This window comes from Ambystoma mexicanum, chromosome 2p, assembly GCF_040938575.1.
Source record: "Ambystoma mexicanum isolate Mex_15411 chromosome 2p, UKY_AmexF1_1, whole genome shotgun sequence".
Taxonomy (NCBI): Eukaryota; Metazoa; Chordata; class Amphibia; order Caudata; family Ambystomatidae; genus Ambystoma; species Ambystoma mexicanum.
Window position 1 is genome coordinate 1,138,628,247 of NC_090923.1, and position 27,833 is coordinate 1,138,656,079.

At 47.9% G+C, this 27,833-nt stretch overlaps 1 protein-coding gene across 2 annotated transcripts in view; it reads left to right on the forward strand.

Annotated features, from left to right (window-relative positions):
• Positions 1-27,833, forward strand: part of LOC138567224 (5'-3' exonuclease PLD3-like) — a 323,411-nt gene that overhangs the window by 153,379 nt on the left and 142,199 nt on the right. For both annotated transcript variants that reach the window (XM_069645213.1, XM_069645212.1), the window contains 3 exons: positions 3,744-3,871; positions 4,465-4,665; positions 16,776-16,915. In XM_069645213.1, the coding sequence (XP_069501314.1) occupies positions 3,744-3,871; positions 4,465-4,665; positions 16,776-16,915 (469 nt within the window). The remainder of the gene's footprint in view (positions 1-3,743; positions 3,872-4,464; positions 4,666-16,775; positions 16,916-27,833) is intronic.

The following is a 27,833-nucleotide window of genomic DNA, read 5'->3' on the forward strand; positions in this document are numbered from 1 at the left end:
AACGTGATGGATCGACAGAGCATGTGGAATATAAAGTGAAGGATCGGATGTTTTTATTCAACCCAGGAGCTGATTTTGTATTTAAATTAAAAAAAAAAACTGATTTTAGTAGGGAAGCAAATTCTGCGTCAAAAGGGTGCGAGACCCCGGAACACTGTTGGGGGCCAGGCACCCTCCAGTTTCCCTAGGCAGGTACATGGAAACCAAGTAAAATTTAAATATGGAATAGTAAACGGATATAATAAAATCATCAAAAGTCGCATACTAACAGTATGCAGTAAAAAGGTGTCCAGTCACCCGCTAGACTCTGGGGAGGCCTGAGGCTAAAATGAACTTAAATGCCTGGAAAGAAACCAACTAAAACAAGTGAAAGCAATAATAAGAAAACCAATGAAAAAAATAAAAAAAACCAGGAGGGCAGCTGCTGACCTTCCAGCTCTCAGTAATATGATGGGTACAATTTCTCCAGATAACCTACTTTGCCTTTTTCATTTTACCTGGCCAGAAGAAAATTTGTCGTTTGTTATATCGACATACACTCTGAATGCCATATATTCTCGCACATTTAATGATTGTCAAAGTAATATTGATTAACTGCTAAACTGCCCTTAAATTCTTTGTTGCAGAGTATGTACCCATCAGTGATGTCATCATCGTGTTCATGGATGCCCTCATTTGTGGTGTCACCCGTGATATCAAGGGTGGTGTAATGAGCAGCACAACACAGTGGCAGTGTTGTGGTTTCTTTAGGAACCGTGACTGGCACATTTTGGGGTTTGTTTTTATTATCCGTTGCAACCATAACGCTACTTGTAACGTTTTTTCGCTGAATTTCAATGTTTTTACTGGTATACAATATATGTACAGTACTCACTGTGGTATGACCTGTGGCCATGCACAGTTGGGGCATGGTCTTGGGTCATACCCCAAACCCCCACCAAGCTACAAGTAGCTACTGGTCCTGGCTGCCGCTTGTCCCCATTGTGGGTGGCTGAGTGAGATCATGGCCCACTTTGCCAAAGACTATGCATCAGGCCTCACTAAGTAGGGTGACCAGATTTTCAAAATAAAAACCCAGGACAGGCCACCGACATAGAAGTAGGACTACAGTTTCGCGGGTCACTGACACAAAAGTAGGACTACATATCGTGGCACTGATAAAGACAAAAGAGGGACTACAAACATGGCACTTAGGACAGTGAAGTTTGGGGGCAGCCACATCAGATCAAATGCTGGATTAATGTACACATACCTGTGAAACCACTATGTGGCACGGTTTTCTGTTTTTAGAGTGAATTCTTGGAGATCCACCTGTACAGGTAGAGCACTGCAGTGGACGGGGGTTATTGTCAACCCAACAATATTTCGCTGTGAGATTAAAGCAAGCATTTTCACAATTGTACACACTTTATGAAGACTGCTGGCCCCCTTGCATCATAGAATGGCACAAAAGTAATGCACCCCACATGCATATGACTGAGTTTAGAAATAAAAGCCACGCCACCATTGAAAACATGTCCTTGCTGGCTGCACAATGCCCCCTGTCCCCCATATAAGAACACTCAGGTTGTAGTTGCCTCCTAACACCAGTAAAATGTTACATGTCAAGGAAAGCTTGCCTTGTGGGTTGCACAAATGCTCCCCATGTAATAACATTAATCATGTTGCAAGAGGATCGACTGATGTGAAGCTGGTGGCGCGAAGGGATGCACTGCAGGCTGGAGCAGGAAGCAGGTCCACGAGAATAATGCTCTTCGAACGCTCAGGCGATGGAATCCAGACAGCAGTCAAGAAGGAAAAGAAAACGAATGCTGCTAGAAACTCAAAGTCCCACTCACGGAAGAAGATAGAAGAATGATGCTGCGACAGCCATGGAAGAAAAAGAATGAAGCGTTTGTGGTCGAGGCTTTTATGTGTTGCCAGGGGTCCCATAACTTCCCCCAAACACGTCGCAAGTCGCGCTTCCTGCAACGTCACAAGCTGACGTTGCAGGAATTCTCCAGGTCCTGGAGGGCCTCTATAGGCTGTGTGGCTGTGTTTCCGGCATGGGCGGGGGCTTGGGCGCAGAGAAAGTGAAAGTATGAGCCTGTGCACTGCAGCGCAGGCTCATACTGCAGCGTTGGTGCGGTGTCGTCCAAAAATCGGGACACCAGACAGCAGACGCAGCAAAACCCCCGACGGGTTTGGGAAAAAAAAAACCTGGGACAGGGGCTGATTCCCCCGACCTGTCCCGGGAAAACCCGGACGTCTGGTCACCCTATCACTAAGCCACTCAATGTGGCCAGTGCCTCGTCACGTCACCCCCATTAAAGTGTATGGGCTAGCTAGCGGCCACTTTGCTTGTGGCATGGACCCCCTCACCTTAACTAGCACTAAGAGTGGCCAAGGAACGCCAATATGGCCCCTTTAAAAGATTTTCTAATATGGGAAGCTGGGGACCCTACAGGAAAAAAACGCATGTTTTTTTTCTGTCCTTTTTTGAGCTAATTGTACTCTTGTGTGCACCCTTCCCCTTGCTAGGGTCAGTGATGACACAATGTGATGCAATATGCCTGCTTGGCAATATGCCTGCTTGCGAAAGGTTTCTTAGCACAGGTAAATTCAGGAACCTAGGGTTACGTTCGGGGATCCTGCAAGGGGGGAAAACCAGTTTTTATTTCTCTGCATTTTTGGAGACATTTTGCCCCCTTCCCATGCCTACTGTTGGAGGGTGGCCGTGGGTACTGCAGTTTGCCCCTTTAGAAAAGGCTTTGCAAAGCAAAAGTTACACAGTTGAGGCAGTTTCAAAAATGTTTACCTGTCACCAACAAATCTGATTAGATGTTTCCCAACTGCCCCATCCACTTGTCTGAAATAGTCTTAATTGACAGACCAGACATCACACATTTTTTCCTGTTTTGGACACTTTTGCAAGAAACTGGACAGCTGGACGGATTTGCTCCAAATTAGTGAAAGTACGTGGAAGTTTTGACAAAACTTAGTTGTAACTGAGTAAAGTTCAAATAAAAAAATGTTAAAAAAATTAAAAGAAAGTACATTTTATGGACCAAGTGTCCACCCCTTGCAAAGTGTAACGCAAATCTGTCGTCCATCGGTTTGGGCTATAGGCAATACAAAGTCTGTGGATGGCGAATTATTGGGAAAATGTAGGCTTTGGGGACCCTGCTGTTTTATTCGCACCGCCTCACCCGTAATAAAACCACACAAAATGTTCCAAAACTCATTCCGCTCTATACGTTTTGGGAAAGTTTTGTTTAGATTCGTCAAACGGTGCGAGTTGTACAACACCCAAAAATTACTCTCCCTATGGGGAGTGCACTGTACAGGGTTGCTACCGCTGACCTATCTAGCTTAAATAAAAAAAAAAACATTGAGAAGATGTGTTGTCTTGTTTGATAGCACAAGGAAAACAATTGAAATTAAATTAGTTTCGGGTCTCGTTTGATACCTATTCCGGGTGGTTGGTGGTCTTGTGTTGCGCACCAGGCTATACTGTATTTGGGACGATCATATCATCCTTTTGTGGTATTGACTGGTGCTGCTAGAGGGTCATGTAGGCAGTTCAGGAAATGCCTGCTTGCTCTGTGTCCTCATTTGGTTTAGCAGAGGTGGTAGGCTCTGGTTGGTGGTCCTTGTGCCACAATTGGTATTCTCAGGGTGTGCTTCTGCTACAGGAGGTGTGTAAGTGCGGAGTGGTGGCCTTAAGACAGTGGTCATGTGCAATGTCTCCTTGTTTCACCCAGGCGCAGATGTGAAATTAGTGAACCTGAAGAGCCTCTTGGGAGGAATAGTGCACACTAAGATATGGGTGGTGGACAAGAAGCACATCTACATTGGCAGTGCCAACATGGACTGGCGCTCCCTCACTCAGGTACTGGTGTAGTTCAACCCTCGGCTGTTTGGATTTATGAGATTCTGACAAAAATAACTCTCCAACTCCCAATCGGGCCTAACATGGCCACATAACCAGTCTTCACAAATATGCCATTTAATATTGTCTTTTCTTTAAATGTCCGTTTTCTTTTCTTTTACAATTTCTGTTTCTTCTGGCTTGCGTTTTTGTATATGAGCCGTTGCTGTTTTTCTCCACCTTATTCTCCTCCCTCAATTTTTTGTGTGCTTTCTGCCACTTCGTCGTGTTTTCTTTCTTCCAGGGGTTTGATTTGTCAACTGCGATGTGAGTTTTCACACCCAAATCGGAGTGGCTCTTCAACCATGTAAACTAGGACTGTGCAGACATTCCTTAACAGTTGTGCAACAGTCACATGACCAATTAAAACATCTCTTACCTCCATGATAGCTGTTTGACCCACAATGACCTAGTGCCAGCTCACTACATATCCCCTGCCTGCCATCCTTTGCAGTTGGTTTACACTCCTTACTGCTCCTTGTCTGATCTCTCTTCCACTCACTGAAAGTGCATTACTCGCTGTGTTGCTCACTGTGATCTGTGACCCCTTGCAGGTGAAGGAACTGGGGGTTGTGCTCTACAACTGCAGCTGCCTGGCACAGGATCTGCACAAGATATTTGAAATGTACCGTTATCTGGGCGATGAAGGAGCCTCCGTCCCCTCCACCTGGCCCAATGAGTTCTCTGCAGCGTCCAGCCACAGTCATCCACAGCATGTTCTCCTCAACGGCAGCGATGCCAGAGTCTACATTTCAGTATGTATTGTTCGTTCCTCGTAAATGTATTCCTTAGACATATGCACTGTAGCAAATTCTAACTACCAGTCGGGCACGCTTGTCCCTCTGGACAAGTTGCCACAGCTCGTCCTCCACGGTTGGATATCACAATTGGAAATCAGAAAAACCTCTTCTGTTGCCTTTGTAATGTGGTGGCATTGGGGCAGAGATTGGCCTACCCTCTGATTTTATAAGTGGTGAACATAGGATGGCTCCAGATTTGGATGAGTCAGATCAAAGGAAGGTTTGGCACCATTTTAGCAAATTGTACACTTCCTGAACATCTGAAAATATTCCCTTTTTTATTGTACCTGGATACTCCGGAACCTTTGGAGACTGGACTCTAAATATGTTCAGCGTAGCCAGCCACCGCCTGCAAAATGAAGGCTACAGGGGAAATGAACGTTGCACTTGCATGTTAGCAGCCAGGTAATCCTGAGCTGATCTATTTCACAGTAAGAGTTTGTGAATCGAGGGTCTGCAACCTTTGGCTCCCTGGATGTTTTGGACTACAACTCCCATCAGCCCCATCAAGCATAGTGCATTGTGAGGGATCCTGGGAGTCAGACCTGTACGCTGTGATCCAATTATTGCAGTTGGTGTCTTTCTTATTACAAGTACAAATTCTCATCAGTACTCTGGTTGCACTTATTGATACCTTTTAAAACCTTTTTACTTTTGTATTTCCTTTTTTATGGTGTTTATACTATATGGTATAGTTTTTCTAAGCACTAAAAGGGACATTTTCATGCAAGACACCTGGTGGCAATTGTCTACACATGTCTGAGAGAATGTGGTCGTTAGTTATTTGCCTGTGTGATGTTTGTGTGTGCATAATACATACGGGTGTGTGCTACTCTGTGTTTATTGGTCTGTGTGTTTGGATATGTGTAAGGGGTTATTTATTTTAATAGCTACCTTTCTCACACAGAGCCCTCAGTTCACGAACTTGCTCCAGATGCCCACATTAAACTGCGCGCCAAGAGGGTCACTGGAGTGGCCTTCAGTACTCTGTGGGGGTCACTAGTGATACCCTGGATTTATGTATAGATCCTGCCTTCTGAGTTCCTTTTACTACATGCCACAGACTCCATCCTGTCACTTTTCAAGAGAGCATTAGCAGCCGTTTTGCACATTTTACTGCCAAAGACTAGCATTTGTGTGGGAAGGACTGAAAGCATCAGATGTTGGCAGTAGACCCATACTGCCAATATTTGGCTCTCCATCATGACACAAACATTTACACATTGTATGCAACAATGAACCCCTATGCCTCCCAGGAGCGTTTTCTGAATGTATTCATGGCAGAGAATACATTTGGTCCGGGTCTCTTGTCAACAGAGTAAGTCAACCTCCCCATGGAGCAAAATCCATAATCCAGCCTGCACAGATATCAAATGGGATGAAAAAATAAAGAACAATATTTTGATGTCCCTTTTTAAGAAGAAAGATGATAGGCTTCTCAAAGCAAACCCAATTGTCTGATTTCCATGCAGGTATTGCAGGTCAAGGAGCTGATAAGCATGCCTCCAATCCAGCGGAGGCATTCAGATACTATGCTGGCTTCCACCACTTCTTCAGTAGACCACATTGAGAGTGCTCTCTTCTGACTAAGATACAAACAAAAAATAACTTCACCCAAACCATAAAAAGTGCCCACCTTCAGGTAGACATGCTACTAAAACTCATACCCTTCCTAGAATTGTGAAACAAAGTTTAAGGGCCTCCTTACAAATGTAGAGGTATTTCGGCAGTAAATTGCCGAAATACCACCAGACTCCATTACTGTTACTGCCACTTGGTCCCGTGGAGTTACCATAGGACTCACTGGGGATTTTTGGGGGGATTTACCACCAGGGAATTATCACGCGATAAATCAGCTAAAATTATAATTTTGCAGTGCAGGAGAAGTGTCAGTAACGGAATTACTGCCACTTTTTCCTACACCGCCAAACTTCTAATCAGGCCATAAGTCTTCCGGGCCAGAGGCCTGAGAAATGTGCAAGGTTTGAGAGCTGAAAGGCCTAGACCTATGAGACTGCTGCAGATCGTGCTGACTGCTATATCTGAGACTTGTGAACTGGGCATTATTTGCACATCTATTTCTATGTATTGAGTAGTGGGAATGTCATTTCGGTCAGGAATGGCATATGTGGAAGGTGAAACAGTTCACAGGGGCAGTGCTTCGATGGGTTGCCTTTACAATGGGTAGGTGAATGCTTGACTGAGAGTAAACCACGTGAGGAGAGGGTAGCATGGGGCGACATAGACTGGGGACATAGACAAGAGGCAAAAATAAATTCACTAAAGAGTGGTGGTCTACTATAATTACAGGTTATTAGTATACATATCTACATTCAGTACCTGCATGCAGGTTATACACCGTAGCAATGGGCGATCGTCCAATTAGAGTTGGTGTCGATTCAGTGGCAAGTAAATGGGTTTTAAGCTGCGTTTTAAACCTTATTCATGATAGATTGGATTTAATGATGGAGGAGGATAATTCCAGTATAAGGGGGACAGAGCAGAATCAGGAGGCGGCGCAGGGAGGGCGGAGGACAGAGGTTGAGGAGTGAGGAGGATTGCAGGTTTTGAGGGGGAAGAGTCGAGACTCGAGTAATGCAGTTAGCTGGGTAGAGAGGAGCAAGACCATGAATGGATTTGTAGTCTAGCAGCAACATTTTAAGAGGGAGTGTGCATGGAGATCCAGCCAGCATGGTGAGGGTGTCATGTGGTGAGTGATGTTCTTGGTAGGAGGTACAGAACATTGTTTTAGTGGGCGAATTAGTAGCAGGGAAGGAAGGGGAGTAGTAGGGAACAGTAGTGCATTTTAGTGAGGGAAAGGGGTGAGATGAGGGTTTTGCTAAAGTGGAAGGTGAGGTTTGAGAGGATTTTCCTTATGTTGAGGTTGCACCTGGCTGCTGTAGCTGTAGCATGATATATTGTTGAGTCTAGGGTCCCTGTCAAAGTACCCACAAGGTTGTGAGCCTTAACGAAGAAAGTGAGGAAGGAAGACGATAGAAGACGAGAGTGTTACCAGCATTATGAAAGACCATTTTGGTTTTGGAGAAGTTCCGAATCGAGCAGTGTACAGCCATCCAGCAATTATAGGCAGTGGGACAGTCGGTGATGGGAAATGGAGGGAAAGGAGATGCTGATCTGGTTATTATTGGAACATGGGTGATCATGGAAGCCAAACAGTTTGCCACAGAAAGCGGTATAGATGGTGCAGAGTGGACCCAGGACTAAACCTTGAGGGATGCCAACTGGCAGGGGTGTAGGGGACGAAGTGTTAGCCTTCAATGAGATGGAGAAAGAGAGTTCAGAGTGATAAGAGCCCATCCAGATAAGGGTGGAATCCTTGAATCTCTTGAAGTAGGGGGGGTGGTTGACAGTGGCGTAGGCTGCAGGGAGATGAAGTATCATGAGACTGGGGAAAAGGTGGGCGTCGTGAGCAGTGGTCAGAAAGTCAGAGACATGAATGAGAGAGGTCTTGGTAGAGTGCTTTCTTCAGAAGCCAGAGTGAAGGGGTCACAGAGTGATTGATTGAGGTATTGAACAATGCGGTTAAAGACAAACCCCCTAAGCATCTTGGGTTGATGAGGGAGACTGGATAGGAGAGATTGTTGGAATCTGCGAAGGTTTTTTTTCGATATGACGGCAGCTTGTTTTGTAGTAGACTGGGAAGATTACAGAGAGATGGGGCAGGAGCAGATAATGGGTGCAAGATTTTTGATTAATTGCAATGCAATTTCAACATAAACTGGATTAGCTGAGTGCAGAATGTGAAGGACCTCGAAGTGGGAAGCCAGGAGGATGTGGGATAGAGAGGAGGGAGTAACTGCAGTAGCAGGTGGAGCAAACAAAGAAGTAGGAGGGAGAGATGAAAGGATGGCAAGGGCGTTACATATTTTAGTGATCTTAGAGGAGATGTATGAAGCAAAGTCATTAGTGGAAAGAGCAGCACTTGGACCTGCTTTTGGGAGAGGGAGAGCCCAGCTTGGAGGGTCATGGAGAGTTTACAGGATTGGGAGCAGAGAGTGGACTGAAGGCCAGTTTAGTGAAAGAATTTAGCAGGGTCAAAAACGGTGCTGAGAGCAAGTGGAGAGACTTTGTAAGAATTAAAAAGGTTCTGGGAGGGATCATTGTGAAGGTGGACCTGTACTATTGCTTTTGTCAGTTGGATGGCTGGAGATCCTGGGTTGAGAGGGGGGTGAAAGAAAAAGCAGGGTAGTGTGTCTTCTAAGCAGTGGCATGTGCAGTAGTGACTTCTTCAAAGGCAAGTTCGATGGAGTGCGCCAATGAGAGAGGGCTTGGAGGGAGGACTCATGGTGGAGGTATGGAATCCGGTTTCTCCCCTTGTCCTCCAAAGCCATTTTCCCCACTAGGAAAAATGTGGAGGTTAAGACTTATAACCTTGTCTTTCCTTACGAATACCAAAATCCCAGTAGGGACAAAATTATAATTTCCCTAGAGCGTAAGGTTGAAATCCCTGCCAAATCAGTTATTTATCGTATGCCCCTGAGTGAAACTAGACTAAAGGGAAGATTAAAGGTATTGCCTCTCTTGTCCAGTGGGGAGGAGATGATGCAGATTAAAAGGGGTGAGCTGATAGGACTTCTGGTATATGAAGCTCTCTGGGAACCGCTGACCCAACTGAATTCTAGGAAGGGAAATGGAGAGAACCCAGAGAAGCAACCAGATGGGAGATGGAAAAAATCATTTTTGTTTATTATTTTATTTTTGTATGGCTCGAAGCTGGAGGTAGAGAAAAACTTGCCTCTAGTTATGATCAGACCGGGTCAAGACTACTAGGTCGAAGAGAGAAGAGCACCTGATACCACAGTAGATCCCTCTTTCCTTGAAAACAGATCATTGTAACACTCCCGAAACTGCAGTCACTCCATTATATTCCTCAAAGGACGTTCTACTATTATCTCCCATGAAAGATTGGCTGGAACCCTCATGGGAAGATTGTGGATTCCTCCAGGGCATTGCCCTTTAGACCAGGAGGAACAAATATCATCCACCCCAGGGACACCACTCGGTCTACAGGGACTAGACACACACGATAATCCTAAGGGTAGAGGACTACTTTTTGGAGGAAAAGGCGGTGAAACCAAAAACACTATCTATCCTACCACCATTTCCTCCCTTAGATCAGAAAGTATGTTTCTCTTGTGGGGCGTATGGCCATTCGGTGAGACATTGCCCCTTGAATAAAATGTATATCCTCACCACACCATTGTTAAAATATCCCAGTCAAGCTGAAGCATCCTGTGCAAGTATCCTCTATACCTGAGCTAGTGAGATGCTAGCAGACTAGGAAGAGAACCCGGATAAACCTCTCCAGAAGGGGAAAAAAAGTAAGAACAGAAGAGAGGCTCATGCTTTCCTATACACTGGGACCAAAACTACCTATAGAGTCCCTGCTCTCCTAAAAGAAAAAAACTATTTGGGCCCAATTGGACACTGGGAGTAAGGGGTGTGGAATAAGAGCAGACTTGCTTCCCTGGGGATGGAAGCACAGTGGAAAAGAGAGAGTAGGTTGTGTCCATGGCCACAGTGAGAGACACCCACAAACATGAACCCCCCACAACAGTTTGGGAACAGAACTACATATTGTAGTAGCCATAAGCCCTGAGCTTCTGGTCCAACTAGTTATACGGAGTAATGTTCCTAGTTTTGACCAATGGGTATCACAGGCAGCACAAATGGGAATAAGAACGCACAAGGGTAGACTTCCCCCGCCCCCCTGCTCCCACCGAAAGGAACCATTTAACCCACTAGTGACAAAACCCCTGCCTTGTCTCCCTAAGAACAGGAACACTTTAGACAATGTTAATAACTCTCTGTATTTGTGTTCCCATATTGACACCAGGGGGAAAGGATTGATACCAGAACACCTCATTTTGGAACGGGAGACCAAATGTGAAGGAAAAGCCATTCTCCCCGGGGAAGTCCCTATTCACATTCTAAAAAGTAGCCCTTATTTGGGAAGCCAGGTCTTAAGGGGAAGGGTATGTGATGAATCCGATGGAGCCATCACTGTTTTCAAGGGTAGTGGCCTCCTTCCATGTGGCCAGGGGACGACAACCGCTACCTGATCCTGATTCTAGGGGCTGCTGTATGAGGGTGGATCACATGGGGGAGACAACCCATTGATTGATATCCTTACTTCATCAGGTGAGACCCGGTATCCCCTTTTCCCCCTTTCAGAATGAATCCCCCATTTACAACTATCTAATGGCCCATTGTGGTGTCGTCCCTCTTTCACCTGTGGTGAGCAGGGAAAAGCTTTGGTCACATCCCAAAAGCCAACTCTCAACTAACAGCCTTGTAAAATTATGAAAGTCACTTTTGCCAGCTCCACATACTCTTCTTCCAAACATTAGTTTGTCTTTAAACCTATTTCAAACATTTATACAATATTCTCAGGAAATGACTACTATTGCCACAGTCCCCACAACACTGGGACGAGTAAGAGGTGAGGAGTAATGATGATCACTTTCCACTGTCAGCAGTCTAGTCCTTCCCTAAATCCTATTGGCTATAACCAATATAAAAAGGAGGACCACTCAGGAAGTGTGAGGGAGGTAACTGGAGGACCTGGCTGCAGGAATCATGTGCTGGAAAAGGAAGGGCTGAATACTGCTGTGCCAAGAGAAGAAAGGGGGAACCCTTGCCTCCCAACTGCTGTGGGGAGCTGGAAAGCACTGGAGATGTCAAGGAAGCCAGTCTACTCCCTCCAGGAGGAAGGGGAACCCCTGGCCATTAGAATTAACCCCTGGGCATCGGAAGAGACTGCAGTATCCCTCAGTGAGAGGGGATGGGAGACACACCAGAAGGCCTGTTTCTACAGCATTGTGTCTGCCCATGTATATTCCCAGTCGTCAGGCTGGGAATCCACAGTAAAAGAAAAAACAGTTTCACTTTCAAACTGTTTTTTGCACCTTTAAACCAATAACTGTCCTCTGGGTCATACTGCCCCCAACCATGGACAGTCAACTTCCTAAGCTCCTCCTCTGATGGGCATCTTCAGAATTTTACTGCACCCTTCAGTGTTGGGAGTCCTCCCGTTGCTCTCTGAGCTATTTGTGTGCCTTTTCGAGTTTTTTCCATAGAAAATTGACAAAATGTGACCGATTTTGATTTATTGTTTTTGACCAAAGGACAGCTACCGGCGGCTGGGATCGGTTGCCGGCGAAGATCTTCATACACCACGAATCGTCCATTGAAGTTTCGAGAAGGCCCGGCCTTGGGCCTACTTCGGGCCTTTCGACCATGTCCGAGGAGGGCAGGAGGACCTCTTCAAACTCTGCCTGAAGTGTGGATTAAGGAACGTATGCATAGAAGATCAACATCATAAATGCTTATATTGCCTGCATCCGGACCACGATGAGCAGTGATGCGAGGTGTGCTGTGGTTTCTCAAAGAAAACCAATAAAGACAGCTACAGCAAGCTGGCAGCGTGGCTCAAATCGAGCAAGGCCCCCGACCCCGCCTGCGGGCAGGGTCATGCCTCATCCAGGACTGGCTGGTCCGAGAAGCGAACTCCCTCTGGGAGGAGGTTGAGATCCTTTGTGGACGCCCTGCCCGCATGGGACCAAGAGAAGGCCAAACTTTGCGATGATGGTTGCATTGGGTTCACTGCGGATGCAGGTCCCAAGTCGGGCACAGCGTAATCACCATCAGTCTCCACGGTGAGACTACCGACGAAGGGGGCCTGTGTCCCTAACCCTGTCCAAACTGTGTTTATCAGCAGACAAACCGACGAGGGAGAAGTCCGGGGAGGACCCTTCCAACTAAGATCTCTCAGCCTTCCAAGTCTACCAATTCGACGAGGGCCACGACGACAACATCGCTGAGGAAGTCCACCACGACAGCAGTGGATGAGAGCAGGTCCGTGAAGGTGGTGCCTAAGGTGGCCACCCCACGTGTGTCCTTACCCCTGAGGGGTGATACAGCAACGAAGACAGCAAGTACCCCAGGGATGGGAAAAAGACCCTGTGACCGCATCCGCCCAGAAATCTCCATAGCAGAAAAGAGAGGTGGACAAGGCCCTCCCGATGGAACATCAGCAGGATGTGAACCCAAGTTCTGTGAACACAGAACTTTGCCAGATAGGAAACGACTTGTCCCTTTGTCGACAAGGGTGGTTGAGGGCCACAAATGTCCGCCAGGATGTTCAGGTGAAGGTGCTGGATATACTGTTCGACGGTGAAAACCTGTCTGCCAAGGCGTCTTCTTTGCAAGCCATAAAGACCGACCGAGACAGCGTGCTCCCTGGGAACCCTGCAACAACATTTTCTGTCCTTTCGTTCATCCAGCGGAAAGCCCAGCAGATCCTCCAAGGGATATACTACCCCTTACCAACAGCCTTCCCACTCCTCCACTCAAGAAACATACAGGAGTTGCTCTCAGGCTTACGGCAGTGGAGGACAGCATCGTCGCCACCCACAGAGCAGGGCCTGAACCGGCTTTGGCCTCAGGCTCCCGCTTATGCACCCTAGAGGGAGGCCGGCTGGTGAAGTTAGCGCTTGGAAGAAGATTACCACTGACAGATGGGTGCTGGACGCTCTCGAACAGGGGCACACCTTGGAGTTCCAACTCAGGTGTCCTCGTATCTCACCAGTGCCTCGACAGGAATAACACAGACCACAGCTTCTGCAAAAGGTGCGTGCCATGTTACGGAAGGGGGGGGCGATAGAACCTGTTCCCCAGCACCTGCAGGGCTAGTATATTCCAGATACTTTCTGGTTTGAAAGAAAAGGCGGCGTTGGAGGCCAATCAAGGATCTGCGTTGTCTCAACAAGTAAACTCCAAGACGTTCCGGATGGTCATGTTACAACACGTGCTCGGCCAGCTGGAGGAAGGGGATTACTTGCTGTTTTGATCTGGAGGAAGCCCACTTCCACATCCCCATTCACAAGAAGCACAGCAAATTCCTACGATTCATGGCTAAGGGGCGACATTACCAGATCAAGACTCTTCCCTTCGGCCTACAATTGGCTCTGAGGGTCTCTACAAAGTGCTTGGGCCCCGGCGACAGCGCACCTTCATCTGCAGGGTATCCACGTGTACCTTTACCTGGACGATTGGCTCATTCGATCCCGCTACCACGCTCTGGCGAGCAAGCACACATCGAGGACTGTACATCTGTTGACTGAGTTGGGGCTCTCCATAAACTATCCAAAGTCCTGCTTGCCGCCATCTCAGAACGCGCAGTTTCTAGGAGCCCAGCTCAATACAGCAACATGTTTGCCATACAGGGGAAGGTACATCCCTTGTCATCGACGCAGACGAACACTCTGCAGGCCAACAAGTCACTGCTGGGCATGATGTCCTCCTGCATCAGCCTCGGCCGCCTCTGCAGATTATAGATGAGGCCTCTCCAGGAGTTCCTGGATGCGAGGTGGATGCAAGAATCGGGTTCCTTTGCGGAAAAGATCACCGTCAACAAGGAGTTCCATCAGGCGATACAGTGGTGGGGGCAGTTGCACGCCAGAGGCCTCTGGCAACCCGAAGAAAAGGGCCTCCACATCAAGGTCCTGGAACTTTGTCCCGCATTCTGTGCCCTCAAGTCTTTTCTGCCCTCGTTGAGGGGCAAGGTGGTGAGGATCTTCATGGACAACACCACTATCATATTCTACATTCGGAAGCAAGGAGGGACCCGCTCGCTGACCCTCTCTTAGGAGGACCAGGATCTGTGGTGCTGGGCCATTCAGCAGGACATGTTGCTCGTCCCCTTTCACCTGGCGGACGTCATGAACACCATTGCGGACTCGCTCTGCAGGGAGCTGCTTTGTTGACACGAGTGGGAGCTTTGCCAGGGACCAGGTGGACCTTCTGTTCGGCAAATGTAGCCAACCCCTGATCGATCTCTTCACGACGGTGGCAAACTCAAAGTGCCAGAAGTTCGCCAGATGGTTCCCTCAGCCAAGGAGCATGGGGGGATGCATTCTTGTTCCCGTGGGATGGACTGTTCCTGTATGCTTTTCTTCCATTTCCACACCTGCTACGTGTTATCAACACACTCGCAGTGCCACCGCAGGATTATACTAGTCACCCCGGTATGGCCGTGATGAATCCACAAGAGAGGGAGGGGCGATTCTGCACCACGACCCGGAGTCACTGAACCTGAAGGCGTGGGTCCTGCAGCGCCAGAGTTTAGAATGCTTTACCTGCAGAATGTAAGGACATTCTGGCCAGGGCCAGAGCCTCATCAACGTTGAAGTGCTATGGCCATAAGTGGAATGACTTCTCTGTTTGGTGTCGCGCTCAGAAGATTATCCCACTGCATGTCACAGCCCTGCAGCTTCTACCATACTTGCTTTCCGTGGCCAAGGCTGGACTGACTCGCACCTCTGTCAAGGTGTATCTCGCTGCCATATCCCGTTACACCAGGTCTCCGGGTAGGCCTTCTCTGTGATCACACAGATTCGTCAAGGAGTTCCTCAAGGGGCTCTTCAGGACTTTACTGCCGGTGAAGGCTCCTGCCCTGGCTTGGGAGCTCAATGTAGTCCTGACATAAGCTCATGGGAGCGCCCTTTGAGGCTATGCAACAAACCCGCTCAAGTTTCTCTCGTGGAAGACGGCTTTCCTCGTGGCTATCACCTTGGCCAGGCTGGCCGGGGAGATCCAGGCCCTGTCTTGCAAGAAGTCTTACTTGTCTTTCCACGCTTCAAGTCTGGTACTGCGGTACTTGACGGTAAGATAGCTCAGTGGGTTGAGCGCTTGCTGTTGCGATCTGAGCGTGATCTGCAGGTCGCAGGTTTGAATCCCGGCAAGGCCAACTCAGCCTTTCACCCTTCCGAGGTCGATAAATGAGTACCAATTTCGGTTTGGTGATATTGTTTGTAAATATGTGCTCTGTAAATTAACTTTGGATTAAGGCGCTATATAAATAACACATCATTATCATTACACACCCCACCTTTATGCTGAAGGTACCGTCGGAATTCCACATCAACCATTGTTGTTGCCGGTTTTCTTCTCAAATCCGTTGTCGCCAGTGCAGAGGGCCTTGCATTCGCTGGACATTGCTCGTACCTTGAAGTTCTACGTGGCACGCACAAAGAATTTTCAGAAGACGTGAACTTGTAACACGTGTCAGCTGTTTTCTTCAGATTAAAATTCAGTTTCAAGATAAAGCTGTGTGGTTGTGTCCTTGTGGATTTAATTGTGACTTAGGACACCTGGGGCATAGTGTCCTTCTTTGCACGACCGCCCGCCACTGACAACAGTGAATCTTCTTTGTGTATATAATTTCCAATTTACTGACGTATGCATCTGGTTCAAGCTCACTTGCCCCACTTATCGTCTATTATTTTGAGGCACATAGCTGTTGCACATCCACCGTCATGTTTATGCTCGGAGAGGCGTTAGTGGAACAAAAACAAAACATTTATTTGTAAACGGAACTATCGGAACCGCTCAAAGAGCATGTTCATAGTGAGGGTTGTGCGTTATTTGCAGATGTTATTTTTTGAGACAATGGAACCCCCAGAGCAGCCCCACCTATTTCAGGCATCCACCAGGGATTCCCGCTCCATTCCCACCAAAGAGACCAGCACACCTAACTCCAAAGGCATATCCAAAAAGCCTTAGAGCCTGCCCTTTCCAGAGGATGCAACAAGATATCTCTATTTTGTGCTTTTCTTTTTTTGTTTTGCATTTACATTTCTACTAAGATCTTTGAAAGTAAATTATTTGCAGGTAAATTTCTTTTTTTGTTTTGCATTCCCTGTTCTGACCCACACAGATAGCCGACGAATGCCTCTTGAAAACATGACCGGCTGACGTTGTGCCAATTTGGACCCTTTCGGCCAAAAGGCAGTTTTCCCTGAATGTACCTCATAAAAACAAGCAAATCATTGCTCACGTATTATTGTACCCAAAAAGGTAAAAGCACAAATGTTGTTTTTCTGAAGCAGACGAACACTTTGGGTGTTGAAATCAGATATGTGCAAGTACTGTACATCTGAACAGCGTGGATGCCGTATATAACCTGGGCATAGAGGGATTTCTGAAAATGTGAAAAGTAAGTTTTTGGGGATCCCATGTCCAGTTACTGTCTTGTTTTTCAGAGTTCCCCACATGCCCTCTGCGCAGCAAGACGGACTTCCGATTTAGATGCCATCCTCGGCACCATTGACGATGCTCAGGAGTTTGTGTATATTGCTGTAATGGATTTCATACCCCAGCAGGTCTTCAGCAATCCCAAGCGGTAAGTGGTCACTATCCTCGTCCACACACAGGACAAAGGGAAAGTAGCGTTGCTGCTAGACTTAAGCTAAAGCCATTTCTATTGCCTGTGTTATTCATTTGATTGTTGTGTGAATTGGGAAAGGGGTGGCGCTGTTGGCCGGGAGGGGAAATGAGCTGTGGTAGGGCTCCCAACAACATTGATTTAGTCCCCTTGGTACATATTCTGGGTTCATCATGCGGCCAATTTTAACGCAAGAATGTAAATGCGTTATAGGGAGTGAGTTTGGGAATAAGTGCACTAGCCTAGCACCGGCATAAGAGGGTCCCTGTCTTCATCACATCAATGGACCCCAAAGGGAAACTGGCAGGGTAAAATAGGCTGCCAAGGGGGCAGGCATAACACAGTGGTCCCAATTGCAGGTGGACAGGCAGACCTTCATTGATACCAGAGTGTCCTGCAAGGAATAGGGCTTTACTGATTGCCTTTCCACTTCGCACAAGAGTGTACTGGGGAGACCCCCGGCCAGCCCATAGAATCGGGGGTTTGCTCCAGAGTACTTTAAGACAAGATATCTGCACCTTTGAGATGGATGGGGGTGCAGGGTTTCTACTCCAACACCAATCAATAAGGACAACTCAATGGTTTGGCAAAGGGATTCCGTTTAATGACAAGTACAAAAAACGGGGAGTCATGGAAATCAACAGTGATGTGATAATCTGGCTCGCTTCGACTATCTGAACTTTATTCAAATAATTACATTTATACTCAAAACTCGTCATAATTGACGTGTAACACTTAAAAGTTAACATGCAATTCTGTTGGTTAGGAAAAGGTAACTTTAATATAGGTACTATATCCGTATATGGTAACGGAGTGAGGGGATTGGATAAACTCTATCAGATGGGCGTCTAAGCCCTTCCTTCTAACACTACTCTTGTAGACGCCACTAAGAGTACGACGTCCCATTGGTTCTACTATCTATAGGACCTTAGATTATTTGGTCCATTGTGATTGGGTTGGCTTCAACCTCATGCATACATTTCCACTGTACTTAGCAGCACGCAGAATGGTCAGCCAGGTGCAGGGTGCCCGCCAATTCACCCGGCCTTACTTCAATCATTCATTACTTTAGTGGCTATGTGTCAATTAGTTGGCTGTGGTTGGCCTCGAAACTGTATCTTCTTGTCAGGAAAAGTTATGATATCCCTGTCTGGGCGGCTGCCAAGCATAGGTGTAAACCCGTGCCTCTTCTTGCTTGGATGGTCACGTGCTACTCACACTGTGAATCTGCCTAGTTTCCCTCAATTTGTGCATTTAGTTCTTATTCGGCTTGCCACCTGCCTCCGCCTCCTTATCTTGACCTTCCTGAGATAGGCTATTCTGTTCTTAAGTTTCAATTCCGCAAAGCTACTGTTCGCTCCTTCTATTGGTCTGACCTTGGCTTTTTCCTGGTGCAAGTTGTCTCTGCTGAGTTTCGCTTCAGCCATCTCTTCTAGTTATAGCTGGAATACGAATCTTGCCCTGTTTGGCCTCTAGTAACCTAAGTTGATTCTGCTTTTGTGTAAAGTGGACTCACACTTATATAATGTGCTTTGTTGAGGTAGCTATGTATAGGTGGCGCTTGCCGCGGTCTATCTTCTACTAAACATAACAAGCGGCACTGTTTTCTTAGCTTTCTTGCGGTTTCAAGCATATGTACAGGCGTTTAGCTAGTTGAATGACTTCATCCTGCTTTACAGCTTAAGTGTTACGCTCACCTGGTTCCCACGGGGGCGTCGACCGGAACTGGCCCGCTGTTATTTCTACCAACGTGACGTGTAGCACCGAGATGACTGACTGGACTGGCCCGCTCAGCCTAGTTTGTCTGGCTCGCAAGAATATTCTTCTGCAAAGGAGAAGAGGAATTAACCACCCGTGGAATTGAGTGTCAACCCACCTTCCCCTCTCCCGTTGTCTTCTCACTGATCACTCTTGATGTCCCCTCCTTAGTCTCACCTGATGGTTTGGAAGGATGAGCTCTCCATCCTGCGTCGACCGCAGGGGCGCGTTGATGACCAGTTACTCCACTGGCGTAGAGGAATTGGTGAGTTCCAGTATTGACTCTCAAGTCCAATTGTTCATTAGAGTTCAAATGTCTGCTCTTCACTCTGTCCGATTCCTTGCAGGTTGCCGATTAATTCACTCGAAGATTTCCAAATGGCACTCGGTAAGATTCAGGTAAGTCTATTGGGATTTTCCCCTTAGGGGCCGGGGTACGGCGATGAAGCAGAGTTGACTGTGCCGACCCGAGATGAGGTGAGACCCCCGTGGTAATCAGGTAAGTTTTGTGGGGGGTAACTGGTATTGTCCTTGCTTTCTCCCCTTAGGGGCCGGGGTACGGCGATGAAGCAGAGTTGACTGCGCCGACCCGAAATGAGGTGAGTACCTCCCGTGGTTAATCTGGTAAGTCCTTGGGGGTAGCTTGTATGGCCTTAGAGAGTCCCCTTGCTCACCTTGCTGTCTTTGTCTCCTTAGGTGTCGGAGGGCGGCCGCGATATGGAGAGAGCGTGATGGAATGCTGAAGTACCGCCAAGCAGGTGAGTTCAGCGCGGCGCCATAGGAATGCGAAGCGATGCTTCAAAGACTTCTGTCTTTCAGTTCCATGGCGAAATGGATCAGGATTCAGGTAAGGATTAAAGTTAAAACTCCTGTTCTAACCTTTATCCTTTTTGTCTTCTTGTTTCAGGAGTCCCAGGACTGAAGCGGGCGTGGCTGAAGACTGGAGCTGCTGAAAACATGGTGAGCGTTACGCTGCAGCAAGCAGAATAACGCGAAGCACGTGTGGCTGTCCGGGCGTGGTTTAAATAGCCTTGGAAGAAGATCCAGGTAAGTATTCTTCCACAGCCCCACCCAAGTAACAAAATAGTCCCTTCAGTAAAATAGTCCCTCCTAAGCCTCATTTGGCTTGAGTCTTCATGCAGCATGATCTGCCTCAGGTGAGTATGCAGCATGGTCTGCTTCAGGTAAGTTATCAATAATGAGCCTGGCGCCCATGGCGCCAGGACTGACTTTATCTTTATGAGCCTGGCGCCATAGGCGTCAGGACTGTACCCAAACAGCCCCTAACTGGGGCTTTTGGGCATGCTCCAAGTGGCATGATGCCTGCTTCCGGGGCTGCTGGGCCTGGTCTGGTCTTCCGGGGGCAGGCATCATGACATTAAGCTTCTATGTATTTCAACATCGTCTCTCCCTCACGATATCCTTATTCATGGCGTTTCGTCTCTGTGTGTCATTTTTCGATACTGCACGTTAGTCCGGGCCCTCGTGACGTCACCATTCGTCTTCCATTAAGGCCTTTTGGGTTTCTTCCGGGACAGTGTTTAGGCTATCTTCATTTCGTCTTATTTGCTGGTAGGGTTTTCGCAATGGATACCTTACTGTCCATGGTTTTCTAGGTATCGGTATTTCAACAGGTGTTGTCCTCCCGATAGGCACTGGGCAGAGCCCTACTGCGGCTCTCTGCTGGTTTATTTGCTCGTCATACATCATGTATTTTGGTGTGAACGTTCCTGGTACTTCAAAATGGGCGATGGGAGTGCAGGCTTTATTTGGGACCTCCTCTACACTCCCCCCCCCCCCCCCCCCCCCTCTGGGCGATTCATCGACCACTTATACTTCCTCCTCTGGATTCAGCTTACTTGGTTCCTCCGTATTCATCTTCACCCCATCGTCTGGGTTGATTCCTTCATCTTCTGGGTTTGTACATGATGGTTTGAAGAAGTGTCTCTTCGGAGTCCATATGTTTATTACTCCTTTTAGGCTTCCTGCTGTTCTTACATGTTCGTCTTTATTCCATGTCATTAATTGGCATTGTCCATTTGGGCTGCAGTAAATCCATTTTCCCTCATAATTTCTGCGCTTCCTGGGATAAAGAAACTTTTGTACCTTCTGGGGCGTGCTCGCTGGCCTTCACAAAGTCTCTTATTTGTGAGATCTCTAGGCCTCCATCCTGGCTTGACATCAATCATGATCTTCATCCCTATGGCTTTCTTTGCAGTTTTCTGGCATTGCGAGATTATTATCTTAATGGCACAAAATCCTACCAATATCATCACTAGCAGGGCTCCCAGAAACTTGAATGCATCTGCCATCCATTGTGGAAACCACGAGAACAGTGATCCAAACCAGCTGTCATTGTCAACTTCATCGGTTTCATTGATCATCTGGTTCTGTAGCTTCGTCAGCATTCCTATGGCTTCTGTTAAAGTTCCATTTTCTTCATCTTGAGAAGGTATAAATATGCAACATGATGCTCCAATTTTTGCACAAACTCCTCCATCCATAGCTGTGATCATGTCAAGGACCTATCTGTTCTGGAGAGTCATCAGTCGGATTGCTCTTAACTCTTCATTGATCGCATTGAATCCTTTTATGGCCGTGTTGATTGTCTGTAGCAATTCCCATCTGGTTATCTGCAACCATTTAGTGTTTACTCCAACTTGGATTTGTGGCATGAAGATCGTCGTGAACACTGATGAGGTGAGACTGAACAGTATATGCTCATATGGGACTGCGTGGAATGCTTTTCTGATTTAGCAGGGAAATGGTTTTCTCTCTTCATTCGAGTTATCGGTTCCACAGATCTCTTCTTTCTCAGGTGAGCATCTGCTTTCGGGAAACTGTCAATATTCAGGTCACTTTTCGGGATCACTAATGCTGGAACATGGACATTTACTATTGTGCATATGCCTCCCCAGTTTTTCGGCAGTCTGATGTATACCTTGGGTCCACATTAGGGATGTAACGGTATAACGGTATACCGTTAAAGATACCGTGAACCACTTAATTGAACAATAATAACCGTCACATTGTTTATACCGTTTATACCGTTAAGTGTGCTTTTCAATCTGATTTGGAAAGGCTGCAGTAAGCAAGTGCTGCACAGTCTTGGTCTTGCACTGTTGGATGGGCCGTCTGCCAAGTAGTTTCAGTTGGAGCAGTTTTTAATGCCATTCCATAAACCGCACATGCCTGACATAAAATCAATATGTTAGCAATAGGAAGAATAAATACAGTGCCAAGAAGGAAAAGGGTTTACTTTGGGATGGCGGCTTTGGGATTTATATATTTATAATGGATATTGTTTGCTAAACATATGACAATGGGGGATTTCCCTGGTTCCATCATTGAATTTACATATAAGTCACACTGCGAAATTCACTCAGCTCTATGGGTATTCCCTGCTGCCATACCAAAGGGTAACATGTCCGTGATTACTGAACACCTTTTGGCCCGCAAGTAAACTAAAGGCTGTAAAGTAAAGAGAGCGTGTGTGCGTATGAGCACAAGCGTATACAACCATCGGCCTCCATTGATCTGTGGCATGCAGGTTATCAAGATGGCAACATGTTCATCTTCACCAGTAGCCAATGGGGGAGCTAAAAGCCTAAATGACCACTTAAGAAAAGCTATTCAGTTTGCTTTGCCAGTCGCAGCAGGGCTCCCCCTACAATCCCCTCCTCCTCTTCACACGTGTGTTTGGTGGAAGCAAGGGGTGGCATTTCAGTGGAAAGTATGTTGAAAAGCCCAATTCTGGCCCTCGGTGCCTGGTTTTGTTTGTGATGATAAATCTGACAATTTATGACCTTTTAGAAAATATTTGTTAAGATTAGTTAACTCCACCTGCTATACCGCGATAACCATGATATACCGTCATTTGGCAAGAAGGTTATCGTACCGTCATAAAACTAATACCGTGACACCCCTAGTCCACATGCCCAATAATGATCCATAATTACTGCGGTTCCATGTACCATTCCTGGAGCATCAAAGATTTGTCCACAGTTCTGATCCTCTCTCATCTTCCTTGTGGCATTGTTCATGAAGCACAATTTCGGGCTTTCTAGCAGCACTATCTGCAGGGGTCCTCCTCTCTCTTCGACCCATGTCAGCAGCTTTGCAAGTTTTGGCCATACTGGTTTGAACAGTCTTTGTGAGTACTCAATTGCTTCCTTGCAGGCTCCAAGGACCATCCATGCTCGGCATATCACTACTCCTTGCTCCCATCCGTTTGGTGAGAGTACTGTTCCCCAAATCTGCATTTGGCCTCTGTTTTTCCAAATTTGAGCCTCTTCTGGAGTTTTCCCTTGGACGTTTAGTCTCAGGTTTACTTACCATCTTATTCCTTCTCCTTTAACTTCAGGTTTCTCGTCACTGATCACATGATTCCTAGTATGAGCTCTATTTCTCGTCTTAATGTCCTTGACATAATCATCTTTATCGGGATAAGCTGTTTCAGTTGCCCAGATCAATGAGGCGTCACTTCCCATGAACTGGCCTCTGGTCTTGCACATTACTACGTGTGAGAGACAGTGTGGTGTCGGGACATCAATTTCTACAGCTACGAAGATCTTAGACTTCCCCATGCTGTATGGCAGGAGTGCACAAACGAAGCATTCTCCTCCAGAATTTCGTCTCCCAACCTCCTTCATGTGCCAAATGTTGTTTCCCAGATGTGCTGTCCAGGTAGTCGTTTAGTTCATTGTCATCTCCATACATGCTTCTCTTGATTCTTAGTGTTTTCCTGTAGTTGGCTATGACTACATCCCTAAATGCATCTGTATGGCTTTTTCTTGCTGGAGGACTGTCGGGTATCCTGGTCCATGGTGCAGGTCTCCTCATCTGCGCCATTTGAGTGGACAGGAGTCTGGCAGCTCTTTCCTGGTCCTCGTGCATCTTTTCTCAGCTGCGTGCAAATGCCCATGCCAACCACCCTGACGCCAGTCCGGTGTATGGCTGTATTGTAGACCTGGTACTTGTCCCTTGTGTTAGGACATGTGTGCTTGGTAATACAGTCTCTGTGGTTTTATTCTTCAGTTCCTCTTGTAGTTTCCTCGCTCTGGCTATGTATGGGAATAACAAGTCTACTATCAGTTGTGTCTGTGCAGGGAGTTTCTCCGAGTTGGCTTTTTTTTTTTTTAAAACTTCTATTTATTCGTTTTCCAAGAAAAGAGAAACAAACATCAATGAACATAAACAGTAACATACTTATAAACTTCGACCCATCCCTCCCACCCTCCCCCCCCGTGGTACAGCACCCAAGAGTCACTTCCCATTCCCTTCACCCCCGGGCCTCCATCGGATCGTATATGTCCAATAATTTTAATCTCTGTGGACACCATTGGGCTCTAAAGTCTCCTTTTAAGAAATCCAGGGTCACCCCCCAGTCCGCGTAAAAAGACCCTAATTTATCCTTTGCAGCATAGGAGGCCCACTCCAACGAGACTATATCCCATAACTTTCTCAGCCACTCCTGCTCCGTCGGGATCGCAGCCCCCTTCCACCTCTGCACAATGAGAGAAAGAGCTGCCAGTATGAATATCACCCGTGCTTTGCTGCAACCCCGTCCCGTCTCCTCTACCCCCACTCCCTCCTCCCTCCCAGTCCTCCCTAGCAATATCTCGCGCGGGTTTCGGAGGGTGCCTCCTCCCAATGCCTGAGCGATGGCTGTCTTAAGATCATCCCAGAAGGGCTGTATAATAGGGCAGTCCCACCAGATATGTGTAGCTGTGCCCCTCTCCCCACATCTCCTCCAGCATTCTCCTGAAACGGCTGAGTTCATTGCATGTAGACGGGCGGGAGTGTAGTGCCAACCCACCAAGCATTTGTACCACATCTCCCTAACCTGGATCGCTTTCGCTAGCTTGGGTATCCGTGCCCATAATCTCTCCCAATCTGCTTGCTCCATACGGACCCCTGAATTATTCTCCCACTTAGTCATGTAGGTCCACTTAATGCTTGGGTTACCCCTCTCAAGTTGTCTGTATAGGTCCGAGACTAGTCCCCTTGTGCCCTCGTGAGTTGCTAAGAACCTTTCAAAATGGGTTAGATCTCTCGTCGCCGCCTGCCTAACAGCCGGAGACATCACCCAGTGGCGAATTTGAAAGTATCGATGCCTCTCTCTTTCTCCCACACCAAATTCATTTTTACATTCCACAAACGATTTCACTCTCTCACCACTGAACATGTCCCTCAATGTCCTGCAACCCCCCTCCTCCCAAGCCAGAAACGCTCCCTTCTCCATCCCTGGAGTAAAATCCCTGTTCCGGAAGATGGGGGTAAACGGCGAAGGAAAAGACGTGATCCCCCCTTTTAGCACAGACCGATCCCAGCAGTCAACCACATTTTTCGTGATGTCGCTCAAGTAAATGTGTGAGGGACGTAGCCGTCGCGGGAGCCAGAGAACCTCTCCCAGATGATGCCTCGCCACCGCCCTGTCCATCTTCACCCAGTGTTTCAAATACTCTTTCGAAAACCATTCCCTAATTATCCTGAGCTGTGCTGCATCGTGATATCGGCGGAAATCGGGGAAGGCCAAAACCCCTCTATCTCTGGAGGCAGTGAGCAGCTGCCTGGACATACAAGCTTTCCTCCCCGCCATACAAAACCCCGTACCAATCTATCCAGCCTCTTAAAGAACATTTCAGGCGCCCTCAGTGGGATGGCCTGGAAAAGGTAGAGGACCCGGGGAAGTACAACCGACCTGAGCACCGCCCCCCGGCCCAGCAGGAGATCGGAAGGGCCCCTCATCTCCGCAGGTCTTTCTGGATTGCTAAAAGCAGGGGGTCATAATTCGCTCCAAGCCAGCCAGCCAGTGAGTGGGTGATCCTAACTCCCAAGTACCGCAACCCCGAGGGGCTCCACCTGAAAGGGGACAGGTCCCTGACAACCCGCGCCTCCTCCTCCCGCAGGGAGAGATTCATAAGTTCCGATTTCTGGAAATGAACCCGCAGGCCTGATGCCTCCCCGAAGGAGGATAATAATGCTATGCAAGCTGGGAGGGATTCTCTCGGGTTAGTAAGTGTAAGCAACATGTCATCTGCGAAGGCCGCGTTTTTATGTTGTTCCCCACCAAAAGGGATCCCCTCGATCTCCGTTGACTGGCGGATCGCCAGTAGGAGGGGTTCCAGATAGATAGCAAACAGCAATGGGGAGAGGGGGCACCCCTGTTTCGTCCCCCTCTGAAGCCTAAAAGGTCTAGACACCTCTCCGTTAACCAGAATGCGTGAAATGGGATTTTTGTAATTAGCGGCGACCAGGTTGATAAAGCCCTCACCGAGCCCCATCTTCTCCATCACCCGGAACAGGAAGGCCCACTCAACCCGGTCGAACGCCTTTTCGGCGTCAAGCGCCAGAAGGATCGCCGGGGTACCGGTTTTGCGGGATTTCTCAACAAGATGCGCCACCCTTCTAATATTATCCGCTGTTTGCCGTCCCATAACAAACCCCGACTGATCCTGGTGCCTCAGAGTTGGAAGATGTTTTTCCAGGCGCCGTGCCAAAACCTTAGTGAAAATTTTTGCTTCGGTGTTAATAAGAGCAATAGGGCGATATGAAGTACAGTCCTCCGGGTCTTTTCCTGCCTTATGAATAAGGGTGATCTTAGCTTCCTCCATCGTCCGGGATATGCCGCCCTCCTTGTTAAACGCATTAAACAGCTGCGTCAAGTGTAGGACCAGGAGGTGAGAAAACTTTTTATAAAAAGAAGCAGGATAGCCGTCAGGGCCCGGTGCCTTATTACGGGGAAGAGCAGCAATAACAGCCCTCACCTCGTCCTCCGCGATGGGGCGGCCCAACTCTGCCACTTCCCTGGATACCTGTGGGAGAGGCAGGTTCTCCAAAAATCCTCTCTGTAAACGAGGGGGTGGACCTTGGGAGGAGTACAAGGCCTCATAGAATTCCACAAATCTCTCCCGTATCTCATCATTCCGGGTAAGACGCCCACCACCCTGTTCTTTAAGTGTGGTAATGGCCCTCCGGTCCCTTTGCTCCTTCAGCAGACGAGCTAGCAGGGTGCCCGCTTTGTTGGCCTTAGCGTAAAATGTTTGTCTCGTTCTGAGCATAGCTTCTTCTGCCCTCTTATTCCGCAGAATCCCCAATTGGCCCTCCGCCAGCCTATACGCCGTGAAGGCTCTCCTCGTGGGAGTGATCCGTAGTTGGGCTCTGGCGACCTCCACCTCTCCCTCCAGTTGGGCCTCCAAACCCCTGAGCCGCTTATTCCTCTCCGCCTGTAGGGTGATAAGATCCCCCCTAAGAGTCGCCTTAAAGGCGTCCCACCTCGTACCCAAGCTCGTATCAGAGGGGGGATTGTTCCCGAAAAATCCTTGAATCCTAACTTCTAGCTCACTGCAAATCACGGGGTCTCAAGAGCCCGTTCGGAAATCTCCAGCTCCACACCCCTGGCCTACGTCTCCCCAGCTTAAGGACCATCTCTACGACCTTGTGATCCACCACCCCCAGGGGGCCCACCTCCACCGCCTCCACCAGACTGGCTGATACCCAAATGTAATCGATTCGGGATTGTGTCCTATGGACATCAGACAGGAAAGTGAAGCCCTCCTCCCTCCCCCGTAGAGACCGCCAGACATCCCGGAGGCCAGCCCCCTTCCATCTCTCCCTCAACTGAGAGGAGGCCACTGCCCCTCCCCCCGTCTCCACTCCTGGAACGATCCCCAACTCTGTCCCAGGCAATGTTGAAATCCCCCATCAACACCACCTGGCCCCTAGCGAAATTCTCAATAATGTTTAAGAGCTCCCGTAAAAACTGGTCTTGACCCACGTTAGGCGCGTATATGGACCCAATAGTATAGCATGAGCCCATTATGGTCCCCTTAACCAACACGAACCTCCCATTACTATCCCTAAGAGCTTCCTGGAGCTGAAAGTCCGTGCCTCTACCAAAGGCGATGGCCACCCCCCCTTTTTCGTGGGGCCTGACGCAAAATAAATCTGGGGAAACCCCTTAAGTCGCAGCCGGGCTTGGTCTCGTTTCCTCAGGTGGGTCTCCTGAAGGGCTAGCACGTCCGGCTTATGGGATCTAACAAAATGCTCCAGCTTTGTACGCTTAAGGGGGGAATTGAGCCCCCTCACATTATGCGTTTGCCACTTGAAGGAAACA